General features: G+C 38.4%; 1 protein-coding gene across 1 annotated transcript in view; it reads left to right on the top strand.

Moving 5' to 3' along the window:
- Positions 1 to 24,481, top strand: part of HORMAD1 (HORMA domain containing 1) — a 328,194-nt gene that overhangs the window by 160,878 nt on the left and 142,835 nt on the right. Inside the window, exon 9 of the mRNA XM_053719987.1 lies at positions 19,036 to 19,292. Within this exon, the coding sequence (XP_053575962.1) occupies positions 19,036 to 19,292 (257 nt within the window). The remainder of the gene's footprint in view (positions 1 to 19,035; positions 19,293 to 24,481) is intronic.

Genomic DNA, 24,481 nt, shown 5'->3' with positions numbered 1-24,481 from the left:
CCCCTTATCAATTTAGCAATTGGGTTCACCTAAGACTTCTTGGAAGCTTAGCAGAGCCTGGCCAATGGTTAAGCAGGCCAATAAAATCTACTCCCTTCTCTGGGCCAGATTACAAGTGGTGAGCTAATCATAGCATGAGTAACAATAAGCATTACTGCTGGACTCCCTAACATTAGCACGCAACTTGATATTAAACCCATGGAAAATCAGATTTACCAGAGAAGGTTTAACGTGGCCAACATCGATCTAGCACTCCCATTACTTTCTATGGTATTACAACCACGCTAAATAGAGCTGATATTACAAGTTGAAAGTTATGGGTTATGCACTAGGGAAAGCCCAAATAGCTCTAAAAGAATTAGCAAGACTTGTGACCTAACGTAAAGTGTAAGGGTTAAAAAAAAATCACAAAACATATCTAAAACATTTTAAAATAAAGCATTACACTATATATATATATATATATATATATATATATATATATATATATATATATATATATATATATATATAATTTCATAAGGTTGTAAGATTCCATGAGTCATTACTCCTGGGATTGAACTCCTAGACACTAGGAAGAGAGAGAGAATCCCAAAACTAAAAGATAACTCAATCCCTCCGACCTCTCTGGTAAACCAGTCTAATCTTTTCCTCCTAGGAGGTGGGTGAAGAATTGAGGTGCTCTAGATACTTTATTAAGAGGAGTCCTTAAACCAATTTAAGGCACATTTTTCCCTCTGAAAACTGGAACAAAGAGGGAAGATTGGAGTTAAGTTATTGACACAATTACTCTCGGTGAAGAAGTTAGTCACAAGCTTAGCCTCCTCCTGTTGGTTTGTTGAGATAATCCTTACAGTGATTCTCTGCGGCGGCATACACAGCACTAGATGGGCTCTCTACTAGAAGCAGTCATGTCTGCAGGGGCAAGTCACAGCAGAGTGGGTGCAATTCCTGGTAAGTACATGCTCACTTTTTGCACTCACATAGCCCACCGGCTATTAGTAGGTACAGATCTTACACAGTACATCATAACCAGGGGACAAATTTTCCATTTTTTATTAGACATTTTTATATTTTTATTTTCCCAACGCTGGCGCTCGACAGGCATGCTCCTAACTGCGCTCTTACATAATGTGCACTGGCTTTGTGATGCAGCTCTTTTATCCAGCATTTTACCAAATCGCGGTGCCAACTCAGAGTATCGTGCTTTTGTCTGAAACACGTTTTTTTAATTATACTTGGGAATATATGGCAGTGTGCAGTCTAATATTTTTTTCTGCGCTATTTTCCACCCTTTATTATGAGCACGTTGCTGCTCTGAGGATCTCAGCTCTGATCGCTTTTCATTTCCTGCGCTCCTGATGTTTTATACTTTATCTAATATTTATTTAATAATACCTGTCATCAGTGCCGCCAGTCAATTAAGTTTGAGGTTGTGCGCTATACAATTATCCAATTATTATCTTTGAGGGGGTAAGATTACCATCCATTAAAAGTGTATTAACTCATTTTTTTCTACTTAAAGGGATACTAAACCCAATTTTATTTCTTTCATGATTCAGATAGAGCATGCAATTTTAAGCAACTTTCTAATTTACTCCTATTATCATTTTTTCTTCGTTCTTTTACTATCTTTATTTAAAAAGCATGAATGTAAAGCTTAGGAGCCAGCCCATTTTAGGTTCAGCACCCTGGATAGCACTTGCTCTTTGGTGGCTACATGTAGCCAACAATAAGCTAGCGTAACCCAGGTTCTAAATAAAAAATTGCCTGGCTCTTATTTCTACCGCAACTAGAAGAAAAGAAGCCTTTTCAGGACAAAAAAATCCAAAGGCAAAGTCATTGACTATTGTCAATCTAAGAACCAAAGAGCCTCCTCTTCTCTAAGAATCACTCTTCTAGAACTCCCTGGAAGTTCTCTTTCACTTGGATCAAAATTAAGTTTTTAAAAATGCCCTCCACTTCTACCAGCATGAACGTGCGTCCCCCAATCCGGATTTTTTTTCTTTTTCACAGATCATTTTGTCTTTTACAGAAGGCCTGGGCTCAATCTGTTCGAGATCTCTGTGTAATGAACATCATTTCAAAGAAATACAGAATAGGCTTTAGATCGGGGGTGGGAAAATAACGGCCCTCTAGATGTTATGGACTACATGTCCCATAATGCTCTTTCAACCATAATGCAGGCAAAGCATCATGGGAGATGTAGTCCATAACATCTGGAGGTCTGGTAATTGCCCACCCCTGCTTAGATCAAGGCCTCCCAGGGGAAGTTTTTTTTCTGTCCAACGTTCCAACAAACCCAGTAAGGGCACAAGTCTTTTTTTCTATGTCTATCAAAGAAACTAGTAGAAAGGTACAAGCCTTTTTTCAATCAGAACTCTTGGCGATATTCCTAGTTTCCCTATATGAACAAGATCAGGGTTCTTATTCCAACCTTTTATAGTTCTCAAAAAAGAGAACTTTCCCAACGATTCCGGATTTAAATCCTTGAACAAGATTTAAATTGGAAAATATCAGAATTATCCTTCTATTTGTTCGACAGGGCCAGTTCATGTCCAGCTTAGATCTATAAGGATATTCATATTCCTATTCACAAGGATATATCAGTATCTCAGATATTCCTGAGGAGGAGATATCAGTATCTCAGATATTCCTTTTCGACAAGTATTTCCAGTTGGTAGCTTTACTGTTTTGTCTGGCTACAGCTACCAGCATTTTCACAAGATTCTGGGAACCCTCATGTCTGTAATTAGAGCTGTAGCTGCTTACCTGGGCAATATCTTGGTTCAGGCTCCATCTTTAAATTTAGCATTTTATCAAACAAACAATCCTTATTTATTTCTTCGACAACATGGATGGAAAACCAAAGTTACAAAGAGCTTTCCTCAGGTCAGAGTACCTTTCCTGGGAATCGTCATAGACTTAGTTTCTATGAGACTTATTTTTATCTGATCAGAGGAAGCTAGTTACAATTAACTTGTGAGAATCTCCAGTAAATTCACAATCCCATGGAAGCACTTCATATGGATGTGCTAGGTCTGAGGATTTCTGCATCAGATGCCATTCAGTTTGCTTGGTTTCACGTGAGACTACTTCAACATTTTTTATTCTGAGTCAATGGTGCAATCATCTTTCTATCATCTTTCCTAAAAGATTCTATTGAATACTGTAACAAGTAATTTTTTTCCCTGATGGATAAATCACAAGTAGTTTTCTTAGCGCTCTTCTTTTCTAAAAAGTTAAAAACAATAAAAAGTTAAAAATAATCACAAGTCTGTCATGTTGGAGCTTGGTATGGGAATCCAGAAGAATGCAAGGAGCTTTGTCTCCTCAGGAGGAGAGGTTACCAATAAATATATTCAGGGTTCTTCAGAACTGACCTTTTCTGAAGTAAGATACTTCCCTGTGTTTTTAGACAATGTCACAGTGGTGGCATATTTCAACCATCAAGGGGGGAACACGCAGATCCCTAGCAAAGTCTCTTGAATTCTACTATGAGCAGAAATCAATTTATGCATTATTTCTGTGATTCATATTCTAGTTGTGATCATCTAGAAAATGGATTATCTCAGTCACCAAACCCTTCCCCAGGGGAATGATCTCTTCTCTTGGATGATCTTCAATCAGATAATGAAGAAGTGAGGTATTTCAGAGATAGACCTGATGGTTTCTTGTTTAAACATCACACTTCTAAGTTTATTTTGCAAGGTCCAGGGATCCTTAAGCAACTTTGTCGATGCTCTAGCTGCTCCTTATTTTCTTCACCTAGCATAGATATTTCATCCCACTGTTCTGATTCCAATAATGATAGCTTGAATCAAACAGGATCTATCATCAGTAATTCTGATAGATTTAGCTTGGTATCACAGAATGTGTTTCACAGATTTAGTGCAAATGTACAGTTTTTCTTAATCTACATCAAAACCTTCTATTTTTGGGTATTTTGTTATCTTTTGATCTCTTAATTTGTATTTGGAGATTGAATGCATCATTTTGATACAGAGAGGTTTCTCTGATAGGATGCTGTTGTAATTTCCTTATTCCACGCCAGGTTTCCTGCCTCAAGGTAGATCTATTTTAAAATGTTGAAATTTTCTATCTGGGTTTGGAAAGCAGAGTTAGCAATTTACATTCTTTTTGACTGCCAAGAATTATGTAATTATGTATCTTCTAACTTTTTGAAAGTTCAAATTTTACTTTTTCGGGTTTATCCTATAAGAAAATTGCTCAACTTCCTTATGTCCAGAGTTGAGTTGTGTTGAAACTTTATTCAGGTTAAAACGAGTTATTATACCAAACTCTTGGATCCTTAATTTGGTTTTAAGAGCCTTGCAAGTTTCTCCATTTGAATCTATGCATTCTATAGATATTCAACTTCTGACAGGGAAGGTATTATTTTCTCTTAGCGCAATCTTCAGTCAGAAGAGTCTCTGAATTTACTGCTCTTTCTTCTGGACTTACTTATCTAGTTTTCCATTTAGATAAATCTGTTTTAAGTACTAAATTTGATTTCTTGCCAAAAATGTGGTTCTGCAGACAACATCATTAAGGAATTTGTAGTTCCCTTTCTTTGCAAGGCAGCAACACTTCTATTCCTCAAAATCCTTAATAAAGGCTTCTACTCAATTTTGGTGTAGTAAACTACTTAGGATTTTAGAAAGTCCTCTATTTTGTTAATTTTTCGGGTCCTTGCAGAGGCCTAAAGTTCTCAGCTGTTTCTTTATCTTCTTGGTTAAACCTCTTATTCATAGAGTTTACTTGGAGGTAGGAAAATCTCTCCCAATCCACATTACTGCTCATTTTAACAACCAAGTTTTCTTTTTCTGAGCATTTAAAACTCCGGCTTCTGTTAATCAAATTTGCAAGGCAGCAGCATGGTCATCCTTACATACCTTTTCTAAATTCTACATCTTTGATGTGTTTGCTTCTTCAGAAGCGGCTTTTGGTAGGAAAGTCGTTTGGGCAGCTGTGTCTGGAAATTATGTGCCTGCCTTTTAAAAAAATAAATGTATCCTGACCAAAATTATTCGTGGACTCCACAAATTGGGTATTAGTTCCCAGGAGTAATCGACTTATGATTTCTCACCACCTTATAAAATTTATGATTACCTGATTTCTTTCATGGTGGTGAGAGTCCACAAGACCCACCCAATTAATTCAACTTAGTTCATTTTTCTCTGATGGCAGTTCTAGTTTTGTTCTGACTTACCAGAGAGGTGGAAGAGAATGAGTACTAGTGTAGTTTTTGGGAATCTTTGCCTCCTCCTAGTGGACTAATGGACTCACCAAAGTGCGCCTACCCATAGACTTGGCCAAACTACAAAATACCTATTAATTATCGTTTGCATGATAACCCGACACTGCGTTCGATCAACTGCACTAAAGCAGAAAGTATGTTACGAAAACTTCACATTTCTCTGTTTTTCACATAGAAGAAAATACTATTTTTATTTTTAAATATATATTTCTATTTATATATATATGATTATTTTTTTGTAAAATATATCTATACCACACACACACACACACACACACACACACATATATATATATATATATATATATATATATTTAAATATCTATTTCAAAAATAAAAAGAACATATGAAGTATTTTTATTTAAAACTGATTAAAAAGTAATACAAATTATATTGCATATTTTATGATATTTGAATGATATAATGGTAACAGGGGTAACTGGTCCCCAACTTGGTATCCAGACCTAGAGATCGTTGCTGAGACCGGGGTCAAGCCAGTGGCTATATCTCCCCCAGTTAGGCTTGTCTCAGTGAGCAGCATTACCTCCCCATCAGGTATCAATCCCTCTGTCTAAACACCTTCTGGACAGGTATTTATCCCTCTACCTACTCCCAACACCCTCTTTACAAAGATGCTTTTGATTCTCGCAGGCCATCTCTTTACCTACGGTTAGTTACAACCATGGAATCAGGTGGCCAGTTATTCTTTACTTAAAACTTTATTTAACTCATGGGGCTAGATTTAACAAGCAGTGGATGCTGTATTTTGAAACAGAGAAACTACCTTACTATTAATTTATTCTTACTTTGTGTATTTTTTGTTATCTTCTACTATTTTTGATGTGCTCATATGATTTTTTTTAATTTTCTTTGAATTTTTAACTTTTTTTGAGAAGAGATCTTTAATTCTTAAACATACATACCAGTATATATATTTATTTTATAGATATTACTTTTACACTGTGGATACCACTGCAATATAGATGTGATTAGTAAATGAGCACATTGAATATCCAGAATACTACTATTTTTTTTTTTCAATTGCTGTGTAGCACTATCTTCATTTGTTATATAGTATTTATATGTTGGTACTAAGGGGATAAATCATTTTAAGAAGATTAGCTTTATTTTAACAGGCTAAGCTTAGGGTCTGTTAATTTTTTTGGGCCGACATACTAATCCCTTGTCTAGGGGCCTCCTTCCTTCAAACAGTGTGGACTGTGATCACAACAGCCTACAAGGTCAGTCTAGGGGTCTCAGGGTGTTTGGTCCCCTTGGGAGGCAACGTTGCCAACCAGTATCCTGAAACCCTGCAAAATCCTCATGGCTCTTTAGAGCTGGCACAGCCTCAGGCAGGTCTACCTCATTTGCTTTCAGTTGGACAGTATTGAAGCTCAGAGTTCACTGGAGATGAAAGAAGTGGCCCATATCATCAGGTGGGAAGAATATGTTTGAACAGATAATGTTGGTTTCACCAGAGATAGAACCCATGGCCTCTGGCCTGAATCAAAAGCTTTACCCATATTGTGTTATTTCTCGAATCCTCAAGCGCATCTAGTAGATGCATTAGTGGTTCCATGGTCATTCAGATTAATGTCTATCTTTCATCTGCTTGTGTTTGTATCCAGAGTGATAGCCAAAATTATGCAAGAATGAGCTGATTGCTCCGTCTTGGCTTTGCACAACTTGGCATGTGGAACTGATTCAAATCTCATCTTGTTCTCCTTGGCTGTTTTCTCTCAGAAAAGACCTCTCACAAAGTCTTTTTCTTTCATCATTATCTCATAACTTTATCTTTGACAGCCTGGCAATTGAACACCTAATTTAATTGGAGATTTGTCAAACAAGGTCATTGACACCTTAATTAAACCTAGAAATCCTGTAACTAGGTGTATCTACTGCAGTTCCTAAAGTACTTGAGTTTCTATAGGATGGTTTGGAGAAGGGCTGATTAGGTCAGATTTCAGACATCTGTTCTGTATCACATGAAAATAGCCAACGTATCTGATTTCCATAACATTGTTCAGGCCTTGATTAGACTTAAGCCTGTTATTCGACCAGTTACTCCTCCTGGGAGTTATATGGTTTTGAGGGTTCTTCAAGCCCCTCCATTTGAACCAATCCATTATCTTCAGGCTTTGTCCTGGAAAGTTCTTGTGGCTATTTCTTTGACCAGTCTGATTTTTTATCTAGATGAGGTTGTGCTATGGACAAGTTATTCTTTTCTTCCAAAGGTAGTATCTGCAAAATTCTTTGTAGGGAAAACCACAAAATAATTCATGCTCTCTTCTCCCTTCTTTGTCCATTTCTCTAGCCCCATAGACTTCAAAGGAGCACGCAGAGCAAAAAAAAAAAACTAACACTTATCACTTGTGTGCTAACCTAGCACCGCATTAAACCGTTAAACCTACAGCACTATATATATATATATATATATATATATATGTACAAAGAGATCAGCACTCACCAGCATAGACAACCACTCTGTGCACGGCCCATGAATATCCAGAAATAAAAATAGCTGAAGACCAGGATCCGGTGTATATCCTTATGTATCAACAACAATAGAACCAGCACAAAGAGATTCGTATAATCACCTTTAATGTATCAAAACATAACATTTCGGCCCCACACAAAGGCCTTGGTCACATGTAAAAATCACACACCACAGTCATACATAATATCACCAAAACAGTGCCTAATATACCCTAACCCCATATCCTGATGCACTGAATAATCCGCCAAAATTTAGCACAAAAACAGCTGAACGAGATCTAGGAGATCCCTACGTCATCCCCATGTGACCGAAGTCTTAACAACCGTAGCACAGTAAATCTACGTTAACCATAACGTAAACAACAGACTGCATGACCGTATTGGGTGGTGACGTCATCAAGATGGTGTCTGTTGTCATGGTGACCCGTAAACAACCGCAATGTGTAGAGTTCAGCAAATTGCTGTATTAATTCCTATTCAATGGATGCGGAAGTATCTCCCCCAGTCATCAAGAGACGTATCGCCATGGCAACAGACCCAATAGACAGATTTCGGTATTTGAAATAAGCATAACAGGATATTAACACTAACTTATTATTGCTAAGCATAAAAAATAGAATGGTCACAAATAGAGTAATAACTACAAAGAATAATAATATCAAGTATTTGATACTATGAGGCCTATTTAACAAAGGTCTGTCGGACCTGATCCGACAGTGCGGATCAGGTCCGACAGACCTCTCTGAATGCGGAGAGCAATATGCTCTCCGTATTCAGCATTGCACCAGCAGCTCGGGTTGAATTGTAGCGATCTCTGTCCGCCTCATCAGACTCGCCAGAAACACGGGCCCTCAAGCTCCATTCGGCGCTTGATAAGTGGACCTCTATATGTCTCTCATACTAATGTAACACATGTCATATCTATGCATTCTGGTGATATGCTGTATACGCTATATTCTGTGGTGTGTGATTTTCACATGTGACCAAGGCCTTCGTGTGGGGACGAAACGTTATGTTTTGATACATTAAAGGTGATTATACGAATCTCTTCGTGCTGACTCTATTTTTGTTGATACATAAGGATATACACCGGATCCTGGTCTTCAGCTATTTTTATTTCTGGATATTCATGGGCCGTGCACAGAGTGGTTGTTTATGCTGGTGAGTGCTGATCTCTTTGTACATATGTGTTGAAGTCATTGGATAGTACACCCCCTGGGCTCTTACATGAACCATTGTTTGGAATCCTTGCAGATTCCTATTGGAACTCTTTCTGTACGTGGCACACAACATGTTTGCTGGAGGGTACTTGTGTGTACTCTTCTTTTTGTTTAACCTCATAACAGAATGCCATTATCTGAGGACATGACCACTGAAGGGGTTGCTGTACTTCCCTCTCAAGATGACCCCTATGGGGAGATTGAGGACTTTGCCTTTATGGAGGATGATGCTAGGCACATCAGGTGTGAAGCTGACATACAGGAGCTGGAGGAGACGAAAGGTGAAACTCCCCTAAATATATTCAAAAAATCGTAGGATGCTGCTGTTTCTAAAAAGTTCATACTTTATTGGAAATAGTTAAAAACTTGATGCAAACATGCAGTAACAAGTGCTTAAAACAGCTATTCATGTCACAAACAGGCCAGCCTGACGCGTTTCGGCTGATTTGCCTTATTCATAGACTCAATATTCTAGTTTCACCTGTGGAGCTTTAAATGCCCCCTCACAATCTCATTGGTTGCCTGTGTAGGTGTGTGAACTCCCTCCTCCCCTTGGCTCATCTGACATTGGTTGTTTTCCTCCCACTATCCACTATTCCTCCTTTTCACACAGTTGCAAATGTAATGTTTATACTAAGATAAGTAGACATAATTTTCATATTATTAGGATTACAGACTTTAGTATATTTTGCCCAGTTGTATTTACATATATACATTATATGTGTGTATAGACTAGGATTACGCCCAATACTCAACGGGCACCTCCCACAACAATTCAATACTGGTAGGGAAACGGCCTCTTCTCATAAAGTGTTCACTATAACCCCATGAGATATATGCACTTATGTAAAGAGCAACAAACGTCCTAAGGGCTGCCGTGTGCTTTTATGGCACTCTCTCTTACTAGTGCCTCATATACTTTGTCTAAAGACAGGATGATAGTAATAAACCACATTACGTGATGTCTCCTCTAAATGCATTTTGTTATCACACTCGAAGTGACACTTATTATATTGGTATATTTGTGCTGCAAATTCAGCATACACCCCAATAATCTATTGGACATGTTCACTAGTGAAACTAAGTGTCATGTCTTACATGTTAAAATGATGAACTGTCACATGCTATCTGTTGTCAGTCATAGTGGAAATGTCTAACTCCCATAACCATAGTTTACTACACAATAGACCTAGTTGTGACAATGGACGGCATACTTTATCTGATTTGCCTGATTTGTGGAGTTAACGGGAGAAGGTGAGACCATTTGCTTTGCTTATTATAGCCCACCGCTAGCAGTTCGGATTGAAGAGTCGGCGGAGCACCGCTCACTTTTGGTTATCCCCTAAATATATATCACAAATTACTACCCTTAGAGAAAAAAAAAGAGGTTGACTTTTACTTACATGCTGTATACCTTTCGAAATATACAGATAAATACATACCACAGGGTTAAAGGGTGAAGAATATCCCCACACTGGGTAGGACTAGTATGGAGTTCTGTAGAAGGTGGTGTGGCATTTTAAATAAATGTTCACACGACCTAATGCTATTAGTCATAGAGGAAGTGTCAAGACTTAAAAGTATTGTTAAAAATGACATTTCACAGATCAAGGCTAAATTGTTACATGTACTAAATAATTATTCTGAAACAGATTGGTTAAACTAATTGTCTGCCCAAATCTCCAAATATAAACAGGAACTATTGTCTTTTAAAAACAAAAAAATATAACAGTGGAAACGACTACAGAGATAGGAAGGTGTATAAATGGCTTTATGGTAAAAGTGACACACCTTACCAGAGAAAAGGTAAATTTAACAAGAATAGATGGATCAATTTTGATACAATAGACAGCAGTGGAGGAGACTCCTCAGGGAGTGAGCTTGTGAACACACATCAAAAAGGGTCAACACCCAGTAGTGGTGTTAGTACTAGATCCTCTCAGAGACCCCCTTTACCAGTGGGATCGGACACAGACACAATAGGAGGGGCGGGAGGAAATATCAAAAAAGTGACCACACACAAACAGAAACAATAGTATATAATTTAAGTTCACGCAAACTCACTACGGATGAACTCTCACTGCTGTGTGCTGTCCTTTATCCCCACCCCCAAAAGTGACTCTTTTGACCTACAAATTGATCTACATCATTTTCAATGTCAATTAAAACTGAGGGATTATTTTTAATCCTGTTAAAGGGACACTGAACCCAAATGTTTTTCTTTTGTGATTCAGATAAAGCATGAAATTTTAAACAACTTTCTAATTTATTCCTATTATCAAATTTTCTTCATTCTCTTGGCATCTTTATTTGACATGCAAGAATGTAAGTTTAGATGCCGGCCCATTTTTGGTGAACAACCTGGGTTGTTCTTGCTGATTGGTAGATAAATGAATCCACCAATAAAAAAGTGCTGTCCAGGGTCCTGAACCAAAAAAGATTAGATGCCTTCTTTTTCAAATAAAGATAGCAAGAGAACGAAGAAAAATTGATAATAGGAGTAAATTAGAAAGTTGCTTAAAATTGCATGCTCTATCTGAATCACGAAAGAAAAAAAATTGGGTTCAGTGTCCCTTTAAAAAACAGTATTTGAATAAAAAAAGATTTTGCATATCAAATTTGCATATCTTACCCAGAATCCTCGTGTGAATTGGTAACAATGTATATGGAGTTTTACTGGGGAGAACATAATGCAAACTCTATCAGTTTTCTTGATTTAACAATCACAGCTAATAACATAGAGGGTAAAATTGAGACTAATTTATTTAGAAAGCCAACTGCTGGTAACACTACACTACTATTTGACTCTTGTCATTCCAAACATATCCTCAGAGGTATCCCGAAGGGAGAGTTCATTAGAGCTAGAAGAAACTGCACTACACAGAAAATGTACATGGAAAATACTGAATTAATCACCACTAGATTGAAACAAAGAGGTTATAGTGATAAAATCCTAAACAGAGCCAAAGATAGTATCAAAGATGTACCGAGGGAGGAATTCCTCAAATATAAAAGGAAAGGTAACAAGCAGGTCAACAAATTAACACCAAAATTTATTACAACATACATCACCGATTATTACAAAATCTGCAACATAATCAAGGAAACTATTCCTATTTTGTATACTGATCCTATTTTGTAGAAGAAATGGCTGCAAGACATGTGAACATGTGTTTGAGGGTAATGTTTTTTACTCTAGCACTAGTCAAAAAGAACACAAGATTAACTTCTATATCAATTGTAACACTACTCATGTAGTGTATTTGCTGACATGCTTAATTTGCAAAATAGAGTATGTAGGCAAAACAAAGCGTCCTATAAAGGACAGATTCCTCGAACATCTGCGTTCTATCAATGATGATACAACAGACACTCCATTTTCCAGACATTTCAAAAACCTACATGACTCAGACATGTCTAGTTTATCTGTACAAGGGATAGATCATGTTCCCATATGGAGACAAGGAGGGAATAGAGAGGAAAAACTCAATAAACAAGAGGTCTTTTGGATTTTCTCCTTGAAAACCAGTAGCCCTCAGGGGCTAAATATGAGAAGGGACTTAGATCTCTTCACTTAATCTTAAAATATATATATATTGTCTTCAAAACATAGCTTTCCCATAGTAAGGTTACATTAAAGTTAAAGTTCATTTAGCTTAACTATTTTTATTATTAGAATATGAAGGGTTTTTTTTATATTATGATTATTTAAGGACATGTTCTTTTTCAATAATTGTTTGCAGCATTTATACGTTATAAATTATATACTTAGAATTTTTTTGCGAACATGTTTCCTATCATATGTAGACTCAAGGCTAATGTATGTTTATATTTACCCTTTATTGGTATGTAACCTTTTGAAAAGTCATTTAAGAAATCATCGCCTAGATTTAGAGTTCTGCGGCCAAAGGGGTGCGTTAGCTACGCGTGTTTTTTCCCCCCGCACCTTTTAAATACCTCTGGTATTTAGAGTTCACAGAAGGGCTGCGTTAGGCTCCAAAAAGGGAGCGTACAGGCATATTTACCGCCACTGCAACTCTCAATACCAGCGGTGCTTACGGACGCGGCCAGCTTCAAGAACGTGCTCGTGCACGATTCCCCCATAGGAAACAATGGGGCCGTTTGAGCTGAAAAAAAAACTAACACCTGCAAAAAAGCAGCGTTCAGCTCCTAAAGCAGCCCCATTGTTTCCTAGGGGAAAACACTTCCTATGTCTGCACCTAACACCCTAACATGTACCCCGAGTCTAAACACCCCTAGCCTTACACTTATTAACCCCTAATCTGCCGCCCCCGCTATCGCTGACCCCTGCATATTATTTTTAACCCCTAATCTACCGCTCTGTACACCGACCGGACCTCACCGCTACTCTAATAAATGTATTAACCCCTAAAGCTAAGTCTAACCCTAACGCTAACACCCCCCTAAGTTAAATATAATTTTTATCTAACGAAATAAAATAAATCTTATTAAATAAATGATTCCTATTTAAAGCTAAATACTTACCTGTAAAATAAACCCTAATATAGCTACAATATAAATAATAATTATATTGTAGCTATTTTAGGATTAATATTTATTTTACAGGCAACTTTGTATTTATTTTAACCAGGTACAATAGCTATTAAATAGTTAATAACTATTTAATAGCTACCTAGTTAAAATAATTACAAAATTACCTGTAAAATAAATCCTAACCTAAGTTACAATTAAACCTAACACTACACTATCAATAAATTAATTACCTACAAATACCTACAAATAAATACAATTAAATAAACTAACTAAAGTACAAAAAATAAAAAAGACCTAAGTTACAAAAAATAAAAAAATAATTTACAAACATTATAAAAATATTACAACAATTTTAAGCTAATTACACCTACTCTAAGCCCCCTAATAAAATAACAAAGCCCCCCAAAATAAAAAAATGCCCTACCCTATTCTAAAATAAAAATTGAAAAGCTCTTTTACCTTACCAGCCCTTAAAAGGGCCTTTTGCGGGGCATGCCCCAAAGAATTCTGCTCTTTTGCCTGTAAAAAAAAACATACAATACCCCCCCCCAACATTACAACCCACCACCCACATACCCCTAATCTAACCCAAACCCCCCTTAAATAAACCTAACACTAAGCCCCTGAAGATCTTCCTACCTTATCTTCACCACGCCGGGTATCACCGATCCGTCTAGAAGAGGCTCCGAAGTCTTCATCCAAGCGGGGGCTGAAGAGGTCCATCATCGGGCTGAAGAGGTCCATCATCCGGCTGAAGTCTTCATCCAAGCGGGGGCTGAAGAGGTCCATCATCCGGCTGAAGTCTTCTATCAAGCGGCATCTTCAATCTTCTTTCTTCCGGCTCCATCTTCATCCCGCCGACGCGGAACATCCATCCTGGCCGACGACTTCCCGACGAATGACGGTTCCTTTAAGGGACGTCATCCAAGATGACGTCCCTTGAATTCCGATTGGCTGATAGGATTCTATCAGCCAATCGGAATTAAGGTAGGAAAATTCTGATTGGCTGATGGAATCAGCCAATCAGATTCAAGTTCAATCTGATTGGCTGATCCAATCAGATTGAGCTCTCATTCTATTGGCTGTTCCGATCAGCCAATAGAATGCGAGCTCAATCTGATTGGCTGATTGGATCAGCCAATCGGATTGAACTTGAATCTGATTGGCTGATTCCATCAGCCAATCAGAATTTTCCTACCTTAATTCCGATTGGCTGATAGAATCCTATCAGCCAATCGGAATTCGAGGGACGCCATCTTGGATGACGTCCCTTAAAGGAACCGTCATTCGTCGGAAAGTCGTCGGCCAGGATGGATGTTCCGCGTCGGCGGGATGAAGATGGAGCCAGAAGATTGAAGATGCCGCTTGATAGAAGACTTCACCCGGATGATGGACCTCTTCAGCCCCCGCTTGGATGAAGACTTCAGCCGGATGATGGACCTCTTCAGCCCTATGATGGACCTCTTCAGCCCCCGCTTGGATGAAGACTTCGGAGCCTCTTCTGGACGGATCGGTGATACCCGGCGTGGTGAAGATAAGGTAGGAAGATCTTCAGGGGCTTAGTGTTAGGTTTATTTAAGAGTGGTTTTGGTTAGATTAGTGGTATGTGGGTGGTGGGTTGTAATGTTGGGGGGGAGGGTATTGTATTTACTTTTTTACAGGCAAAAGAGCAGAATTCTTTGGGGCATGCCCCGCAAAAGGCCCTTTTAAGGGCTGGTAAGGTAAAAGAGCTTTTCAATTTTTATTTTAGAATTGGGTAGGGCATTTTTTTATTTTGGGGGGCTTTGTTATTTTATTAGGGGGCTTAGAGTAGGTGTAATTAGCTTAAAATTGTTGTAATATTTTTATAATGTTTGTAAATTATTTTTATTTTTTTTGTAACTTAGTTCTTTTTTTATTTTTTGTACTTTAGTTAGTTTATTTAATTGTATTTATTTGTAGGTATTTGTAGGTAATTAATTTATTGATAGTGTAGTGTTAGGTTTAATTGTAACTTAGGTTAGGATTTATTTTACAGGTAATTTTGTAATTATTTTAACTAGGTAGCTATTAAATAGTTATTAACTATTTAATAGCTATTGTACCTGGTTAAAATAAATACAAAGTTGCCTGTAAAATAAAAATTAATCCTAAAATAGCTACAATATAATTATTATTTATATTGTAGCTATATTAGAGTTTATTTTACAGGTAAGTATTTAGCTTTAAATAGGAATAATTTATTTAATAAGAGTTAATTTATTTCGTTAGATAAAAATTATATTTAACTTAGGGGGGTGTTAGGGTTAGACTTAGCTTTAGGGGTTAATACATTTATTAGAGTAGCGGCGAGGTCCGGTCGGCAGATTAGGGGTTAATAATTGTAGGTAGCGGCGACTTTGGGGGGGCAGATTAGGGGTTAATAAATATAATATAGGGGTCGGCGGTGTTAGGGGCAGCAGATTAGGGGTACATTTGGATAATGTAGGTTGCGGCGGTGTGCGGTCGGCAGATTAGGGGTTAAAAAATGTTATTGAGAGTGGCGGCCATGTGGGGGGGCCTCGGTTTAGGGGTACATAGGTAGTTTATGGGTGTTAGTGTACTTTAGAGCACAGTAGTTAAGAGCTTTATGAACCGGTGTTAGCCCAGAAAGCTCTTAACTCCTGGCTTTTCTCTGCGGCTGGAGTTTTGTCATTAGATTTCTAACGCTCACTTCAGCCAAGACTCTAAATACCGGCGTTAGGAAGATCCCATTGAAAAGATAGGCTACGCAATTGGCGTAGGGGGATCTGCGGTATGGAAAAGTCGCGGCTGGAAAGTGAGCGTTAGACCCTTTTCTGACTGACTCTAAATACCAGCGGCCGGTAAAAACCAGCGTTAGGACCCCCTAACGCTGGTTTTGACGGCTAACGCAGAACTCTAAATCTAGGCGCATGTTTTTTATCAGTAAGATAATTATTAACATTGTACCAGTGTACCAGTTAGCGTTCAAAAACCTTTATCACAATATACTGTATATACTGTTTCTTTAAATTATTGTGTCATAAAAGGAGGTGTGTACAGGTTACCTCTTATGCAGTGAACAAGTGAGCATGCTCACGAAACGCGTAAAGCTGTTGAGCCCTTCATATGTTTTTATATTTGTGCCTTCAATAAAACTTTTTCTGACTTTTACTACAACGTGAGTTATCAAGCTGTTTCCTGCAGTGCGCCTTCCTTTGGATTATTGTGTTCACTCCTGAATTTGTAAGCAGACTTGTCTAGGCTGCATAGCAGCACAGCTGATTTTATCACACACACCCACTCTCCATTGAGCCGCGGCGGGAGACCGGAGTCTCATCAAGTCTCAACTTTTGTGCACAGTGCGCTCCTTCAACACAGACATTGTCCTGTTTCCTTACTCTTTCTCTTCCCTGAGCGATGTTGACTCACTCAACTCTGGCAGCGTTGTGGAATAGTTTACATAACTTATGGTACAAAGAGGATTAACTTTTTCCCACGCTGAATTCTTGCTTTTCGTTTCTCAAGTGCTGTTGCTATGCAGGCATGGAGGCCCATTTATCAAGCTCCGTATGGAGCTTGTGGGCCCACAAGCTCCATACGGAGCTAAAGACCGCTGCTCCATAACCCTATCAGCCTGCTCTGAGCAGGCGGACAGGAATCGCCACAATTCAACCCGATCGAGTACGATCAGGTTGATTGACACCTCCCTGCTGGCGGCCGATTGGCCGCGAGTCTGCAGGGGGCGGCGTTGCACCAGCAGCTTTTGTGAGCTGCTGGTGCAATGCTGAATACGGAGAGCCTATTGCTCTTCGCATTCAGCGAGGTCTTACAGACCTGATCCGCACTGTCGGATCAGGTCCACAAGACCTTTCATAAATAGGCCTCATGGACTCTGCTGAACTTCTAAGCGGTGGCCTGCATTTTGTTTCTCTGCTAAGAGGGGATTAGATTACCAAAATTCCAAGAGTTTTGGAGAGCTTCTTATGATTATTTACTGCCATTAAGTTTTATTAAGGTTTTTTAATACTTACTGCTTTCTTATTGGCAGCTATGCCTTCTCAAAGTAAGCAAAAAGATTTAAGTTTGACAATCATTTAATTGAGGATTTCTATTTCTATTCTGGTTCACTAAAAACTATGGGCTAGATTACAAGTGGAGCAGTAAATTGCGCTCCCGCTTTAACCTCTCAAGACTTCGGTGTTTTGTGCACGTCAGATAACACGCATATTATAAGCTGAAAGTAAAAAGTTTTCAGACGAGCGCTAACCCGACACGTACAAAAAGCCCGAACTTGGAATATTGCAACCGCGTTAATGTATTCCCCCATAGACTTCAATGGAGAGCGTGGGAAAAAACAAATAAGACACGCTAACCCAATCGCATTTTCTTAAGTGAGCTAACTCAACATGAAATATTAATATTTCACATTCCATTGTTTTTGACATAGAAGAATATGTTTTATTTATTCATAAATACATATTCATATATATAACATATTTTCATCTCTCCTCTCTTTCATTTTTATTGTATCAGATGATGTTACACTGACACTGAACCCAATTTTTTTATTTCGTGATTCAGATAGAGCATGCAATTTTAAGCTACTTTCTAATTTACTCCTATTATCAATTTTTCTTCGTTTGCTTGCTATCTTTATTTGAAAAAGAAGGCGTCACTAAGCTTTTTTTCGGTTCAGACCCCTGGACAGCACTTTTTTATTGTTGGATGAATTTATCCACCAATCAGCAAGAACAACCCAGGTTGTTCACCAAAAATGGGCTGGCATCTAAACTTACATTCTTGCATTTCAAATAAAGATACCAAGAGAATGAAGAAATTTTGATAATAGGTGTAAATTAGAACGTTGCTTAAAATGCCATACTCTATCTGAATCACAAAAGAAAACAATTTGGGTTCAGTGTCCCTTTAAGAGCAATGATTTTTGCTTTCATTTGAAGAGGTAACTGTGTATTCACTCGTCTTCACCTTTTTTATCTGGTTTTAAACATAATACAGATTGTGCTTTTGTTGTTGATTGTTTATGAGAATCTGTCACTAACTGCTCTCAACAGAGATGATCAGATAAGTAATTTGCAAATAATATAACTTTTGCATACATAAGAAAAGTGATTGGCCCTGTCTATTCCAGTTACAATTCTGGATCTTGGATTGGTGAGTGGAGATTGGCTACTGATCTTTAGATCATCAAGCTCTAATTGTTGTGGGTGTCTGGCACAGTTATATTCCATTGGAGTGAGCAGGTTGGGAAGGTATGTTAGTTAATTGGGGCCGGTTATATTAGGGATTTGCAGCTGTGAGTCAAGTTTAGGGTTTATGAAGTTTTGGTTAAATATTTTTTGACAATAACAATTGTTTATGACAGAATTTCCAGTATTTACCAGTCTAGTTGCATATAATTTGCTCTTACCCTAGGCTGTCAGTGCTTACTTAAATATTTTATATGTCTACTTTTACTCTTTTATTTGATTTTATATTTTCTTCAAATAATACTGGAAGTATGGTCATATTTTTTATATTGTTCTTCTAATTGTATTGCTGCAGTTACACCAACAAACTATCAGCCTCCAGGTTTCAAAGAAGGCAGCTGTGATGGGATGATGTTTGAAGGGGAACCCATGCACCTCAATGTTGGTGAAGTAGCAACTCCTTACCATGTACTTAAAGTAAAAGTCACCACTGAGAAGGACAGAATGGAGAACATTGGGAAGAGTATTCTTAATGATGGTGAAACCAAACCAGTCACACGTGCTATCAATCTAGACAAGGAAGAAGTGGAAAAGACTGATCATCCTATGACTGTAAGACTATACATAGCCGACTTCTTTTTGCAATTTCTAAATTAAAGGGACATTAAACCCAAAATGTTTCTTTCATGATTCAGATAGAGCATACAATTGTAAACAACTTTCCAATGTACGTCTATTATCTAATTTGCTTCATTCTCTTGTCATCCTTAGTTGAAGGAGCAGTAATGCACTACTGAGAGCTAGTTGAAAGCCAATGAGAAGAGGCATTAATGTTTAGCCACCAATCAGCAGCTTCTGAGCCTGCCTAGGTATAGGGTATAGGATACAAAGAGAACAAAACAAATTAGATAATAGAAATAAACTGGAAAGTTATTTAAAATTACATAATCTATCTGAATCATGAAAGAAAAAATTTGGGTTTTATTACTACCTATTTTATGCTGTAAAAAGAATGGATTAATGTATTTGTTGTAGATTTTTCTATTTTAAATATTTGTACATTCATGAGAAGTTTTAATAATTTTGAGTATTTACAATTGTGGCCTTTCAAATGCTGAAATAAATGAATTGACAATTAACTTGTGAGCCATTTCACACCCCTGTTCTGAAGCTGTTTAAGCGCCAGATTACATATGATGAGCTAAAATGGAGCCACTACACACAAAGATATTAGTACCAGTTTTTTGCATAGCAACCCCATTTTAGGGACTATATCAGCCCACTACTATTTAGTGATCACTTGTGCTTACTAAAATAGCAATGGTATCTGACAGACGATCATACCAACCAACCACCAGGGAGTCGCTATAACACTGGTAGCCCTTAAAAAATACACGCCACAATAAACTTAACAAATGATCTATAATCCCTCAGAGAACCCCAGCACAAATATCCTTAACAACTACCTCCTGAGACCCCGCACTAAATAAACCTTAAACACTAGGCTCAATAGCACAATTAACCCTTAAATGCTAGGCTATGGCAGACCCTCCACCCTGCAGTTAAAGGGACATTAAACCCAATTTTTTTCTTTCATGATTTAGAAAGAGCATGCCATTTTAAACAACTTTTAACAAACAATTTATAATAACTTTTAATAAACAATTTTTCTCCTACATTGGTGTATCCGGTCCACGGCTTTATCCTTACTTGTGGGATATTCTCAATCCCTACAGGAAGTGGCAAAGAGAGCACACAGCAGAGCTGTCCATATAGCTCCCCTCAGGCTCCGCCCCCCCAGTCATTCTCTTTGCCGCTCTAACTAGTAGCATCTCCACGGGGGTGGTAAAGAGTATGTGGTGTTAGTTGTAGTTTTTTATTTCTTCTATCAAGAGTTTTTTATTTTAAAATAGTGCCGGCTTGTACTATTTACTCTGAAGCAGAAAGTGATGAAGATTTCTGCTGAGAGGAATATGATTTTAGCACCAGTAACTAAAATCCATTGCTGTTCCCACGCAGGACTGTAGAATACCAGAGAACATCAGTTGGGGGGAACAGTTTGCAGGCTTAACTGCTTCAGGTATGATCAGTCATTTTTCTAGCAAGACCATGTAATGCTAGAAGACTGTCAGAAATTCCCTCAGGGATAGGTAAGCCATTTTTTCTTAGACTCTGTATAAAATGATGGCTTATATTAAGGGCTCTATGCTGGTTGACACTATTGTGGGCTTAATCGATTGCTTTTTAGCATGTTTTCAGTATAAATAAGGTGTTTTTTCAGACTTTAAAACACTTATGGGGTTTAATTTGCGTCTGGCACTTATTTGGACACCTAATCTAGTCAGAAAGGCCCCTCCACTCTGGAATGAAGAGGGAGGAGGCCTCATTTTCGCGCCTCAATTGCGCAGTTGTTTTGACTAGGCAGTTCATGCAGCTTCACGTGGGGAGTCCAGAGACATCAGAAAGGACTTCAGAGAGGCTTATTTCCTACTTAAATAATCCCTAAGGAAGGTAAAAGCCACAGTAGAGGCTGTGGCATTGTACTGTAGTGTTCTTAACCGGTTACCTGCTGTTATTAGCTCCGGTTTGGGCATTAAGGGGTTAATTGGTCTGAAAATTTGTGTGCAATCTTTTCAAAGCATTAAGACACTGTGGTGAAAATTTCATTAAAATGGATGTTTACTTGATGGTTTTTTGATGTTTCAGTAATAAAGTGTGCACTTTTATTATTTAAAGACACAGTAACATTTTTATCAAAAATAATTTTTATTGCATTGAAGTTCTGTTTAAGTCTGTAAAACATGTCTGACCCTTCAGATAGACTATGTTCTGTATGTTCAAAGGCCAAGGTGGTTCCCCCATTAAATTTATGTGTGAAGTGTGCCATAGCGTCAAAACAGCTTAAGGACCGTACAATCACGCTTAAAGATGTAGCCCAAGATGATTCTTTAGCTGAAGGTAATGAGGATAGCCTGCTATCCCCTCCTTCTGTGTCAACGCCAGCTATGCCCGCGCAAGCAATGCCCAGTACATCTAGCGCACCAATTGCTATTACTATGCAACAGTTAGCAGCAGTAATGGATAATTCTCTCGCAGCATTTTTATCCAAACTGCCAGCTTTCTTCTGTTAAGTGTGATCAGTCCACGGGTCATCATTACTTCTGGGATATTACTCCTCCCCAACAGGAAGTGCAAGAGGATTCACCCAGCAGAGTTGCATATAGCCCCTCCCCTCTACGTCACCCCCAGTCATTCTCTTGCACCCAACGACTAGATAGGATGTGTGAGAGGACTATGGTGATTCTATTTAGTTTATTTCTTCAATCAAAAGTTTGTTATTTTTTTTAATAGCACCGGAGTGTGTTATTCCTTCTCTGGTAGAGTTTGAAGAAGAATCTACCAGAGTTTTTACTATGATTTTAGCCGGAGTTGTTAAGATCATATTGCTGTTTCTCGGCCATCTGAGGAGAGGTAAACTTCAGATCAGGGGACAGCGGGCAGTTTATTCTGCAAAGAGGTATGTAGCAGTTTTTATTTTCTAACAATGGAATTGATGAGAAAATCCTGCCATACCGACATAATATCATGTATGTATAATTTACATTTTAGTATTCTGGGGAATGGTACTTCACTGGAATTACACTATGTATATAAGACTTTAGCCTAATTGCAATGCAACAGGCTTTTTAATAACTCTTAATTTATGTTAAACGTTTTTTGCTGGGATGTAAAATCGTTTTCATTTTCTGAGGTACTGGGTGAATAAAATGTTTGGGCACTATTTTTCCACTTGGCAGTTGCTGGATCTAATTATGACAGTTTTTGATCTCTCTCACTGTTGTGTGTGAGGGGGTGGGACCTTTTTTGGCGCTTTTGCTACGCATCAAAAATTTCAGTCACAAGCTCATTGTTTTTTTCCTGCATGTTCCGGTTTATCTCTACAGAACCCAGGGATCTTCAAAGCTAATTTGAGGGAAGTAATCTAACAGAGCTGTAAGATTGTAGTTGACTGTGATAAAAAACGTTTATTCTTTCACTTTTTTATGCCTCAGGGTTAGTTATTCCTTGCTACTGGGTACAAGCCTTTGCTAAATTGCGTTTTGTTTTACAAAGCTTATTGATTTCATTGTATTTTACTTGTATAGTATTTCCAAATTGCAAGTTTATTTGCTAGTTTGTTAAACATGTCTGATTCAGAAGATGAGACCTGTACTATTTGTACTAACGCCAAGGTGGATTGGAACTGTATTGATGCTACATTAAATAAAAGTCAATCTGTACAAATTGAACAAATTTCACCAAACAACGAGGGGAGAGTTATGCCGACTAACTCGCCTCACGTGACAGTACCTGCATCTCCCGCTCGGGACGTGCGCGATATGGCGGCGCCAAGTACATCTGGGCGGCCATTACAAATAACATTACAAGATATGGCTACTGTTATGACTGAGGTTTTGGCTAAATTACCAGAACTAAGGGGCAAGCGTGATCACTCTGGGGTGAGAACAGAGTGCGCTGATAATGTTAGGGCCATGTCAGATACTGCGTCGCAGCTTGCAGAACATGAGGACGGAGAGCTTCATTCTGCGGCTGACGGTTCTGATCCAAACAGATTGGATTCAGATATTTCAAATTTTAAATTTAAGCTGGAAAACCTCCGTGTTTTACTAGGGGAGGTATTAGCGGCCCTGAATGATTGTAACACAGTTGCAATACCAGAGAAAATGTGTAGGTTGGATAAATATTTTGCTGTACCAACAAGTACTGACGTTTTTCCTATACCTAAGAGACTAACTGAAATTATTACTAAGGAGTGGGATAGACCCGGTGTGCCGTTCTCACCCCCTCCGATATTTAGAAAGATGTTTCCAATAGACACCACCACACGGGATTTATGGCAAACGGTCCCTAAGGTGGAGGGAGCAGTTTCTACTTTAGCTAAACGTACCACTATCCCGGTAGAGGATAGCTGTGCCTTTTCAGATCCAATGGATAAAAAATTAGAGGGTTACCTTAAGAAAATGTTTGTTCAACAAGGTTTTATATTGCAACCCCTTGCATGCATTGCGCCGATCACGGCTGCAGCGGCATTCTGGATTGAGTCTCTAGAAGAGAATCTTAGTTCAGCTACGCTGGACGACATTTCAGACAGGCTTAGAGTACTTAAGCTATCTAATTCATTCATTTCGGAAGCCGTAGTACATTTAATTAAACTTACGGCTAAGAATTCCGGATTCGCCATTCAGGCGCGCAGAGCACTGTGGCTAAAATCCTGGTCAGCTGATGTAACTTCTAAGTCCAAATTACTTAATATACCTTTCAAGGGACAGACCTTATTTGGGCCTGGTTTGAAAGAAATTATCGCTGACATTACAGGAGGTAAGGGCCACGCCCTACCTCAAGACAAAGCCAAACCTAAGGCTAGACAGTCTAATTTTCGTTCCTTTCGGAATTTCAAAGCAGGAGCAGCATCAACTTCCACTACTCCAAAACAAGAAGGATCTGGTGCTCGCTACAGACAAGGCTGGAGACCTAACCAGTCCTGGAACAAGGGCAAGCAGGCCAGGAAGCCTGCAGCTGCCACTAAAACAGCATGAATTGAGGGCCCCCGATCCGGGATCGGATCTAGTGGGGGGCAGACTTTCTCTCTTCGCCCAGGCTTGGGCAAGAGAGGTCCAGGATCCCTGGGCGCTAGAGATAATATCTCAGGGATACCTTCTGGACTTCAAACACTCTCCTCCAAGAGAGAGATTTCATCTGTCAAGGTTGTCGACAAACCAAACAAAGAAAGAAGCGTTTCT

The sequence above is a fragment of the Bombina bombina genome, chromosome 1 (genome assembly GCF_027579735.1).
Source record: "Bombina bombina isolate aBomBom1 chromosome 1, aBomBom1.pri, whole genome shotgun sequence".
Classification (NCBI taxonomy): Eukaryota; Metazoa; Chordata; class Amphibia; order Anura; family Bombinatoridae; genus Bombina; species Bombina bombina.
Note: the sequence above shows the minus strand (reverse complement) of the source record. Positions and strands in the feature narration are given on the sequence as shown.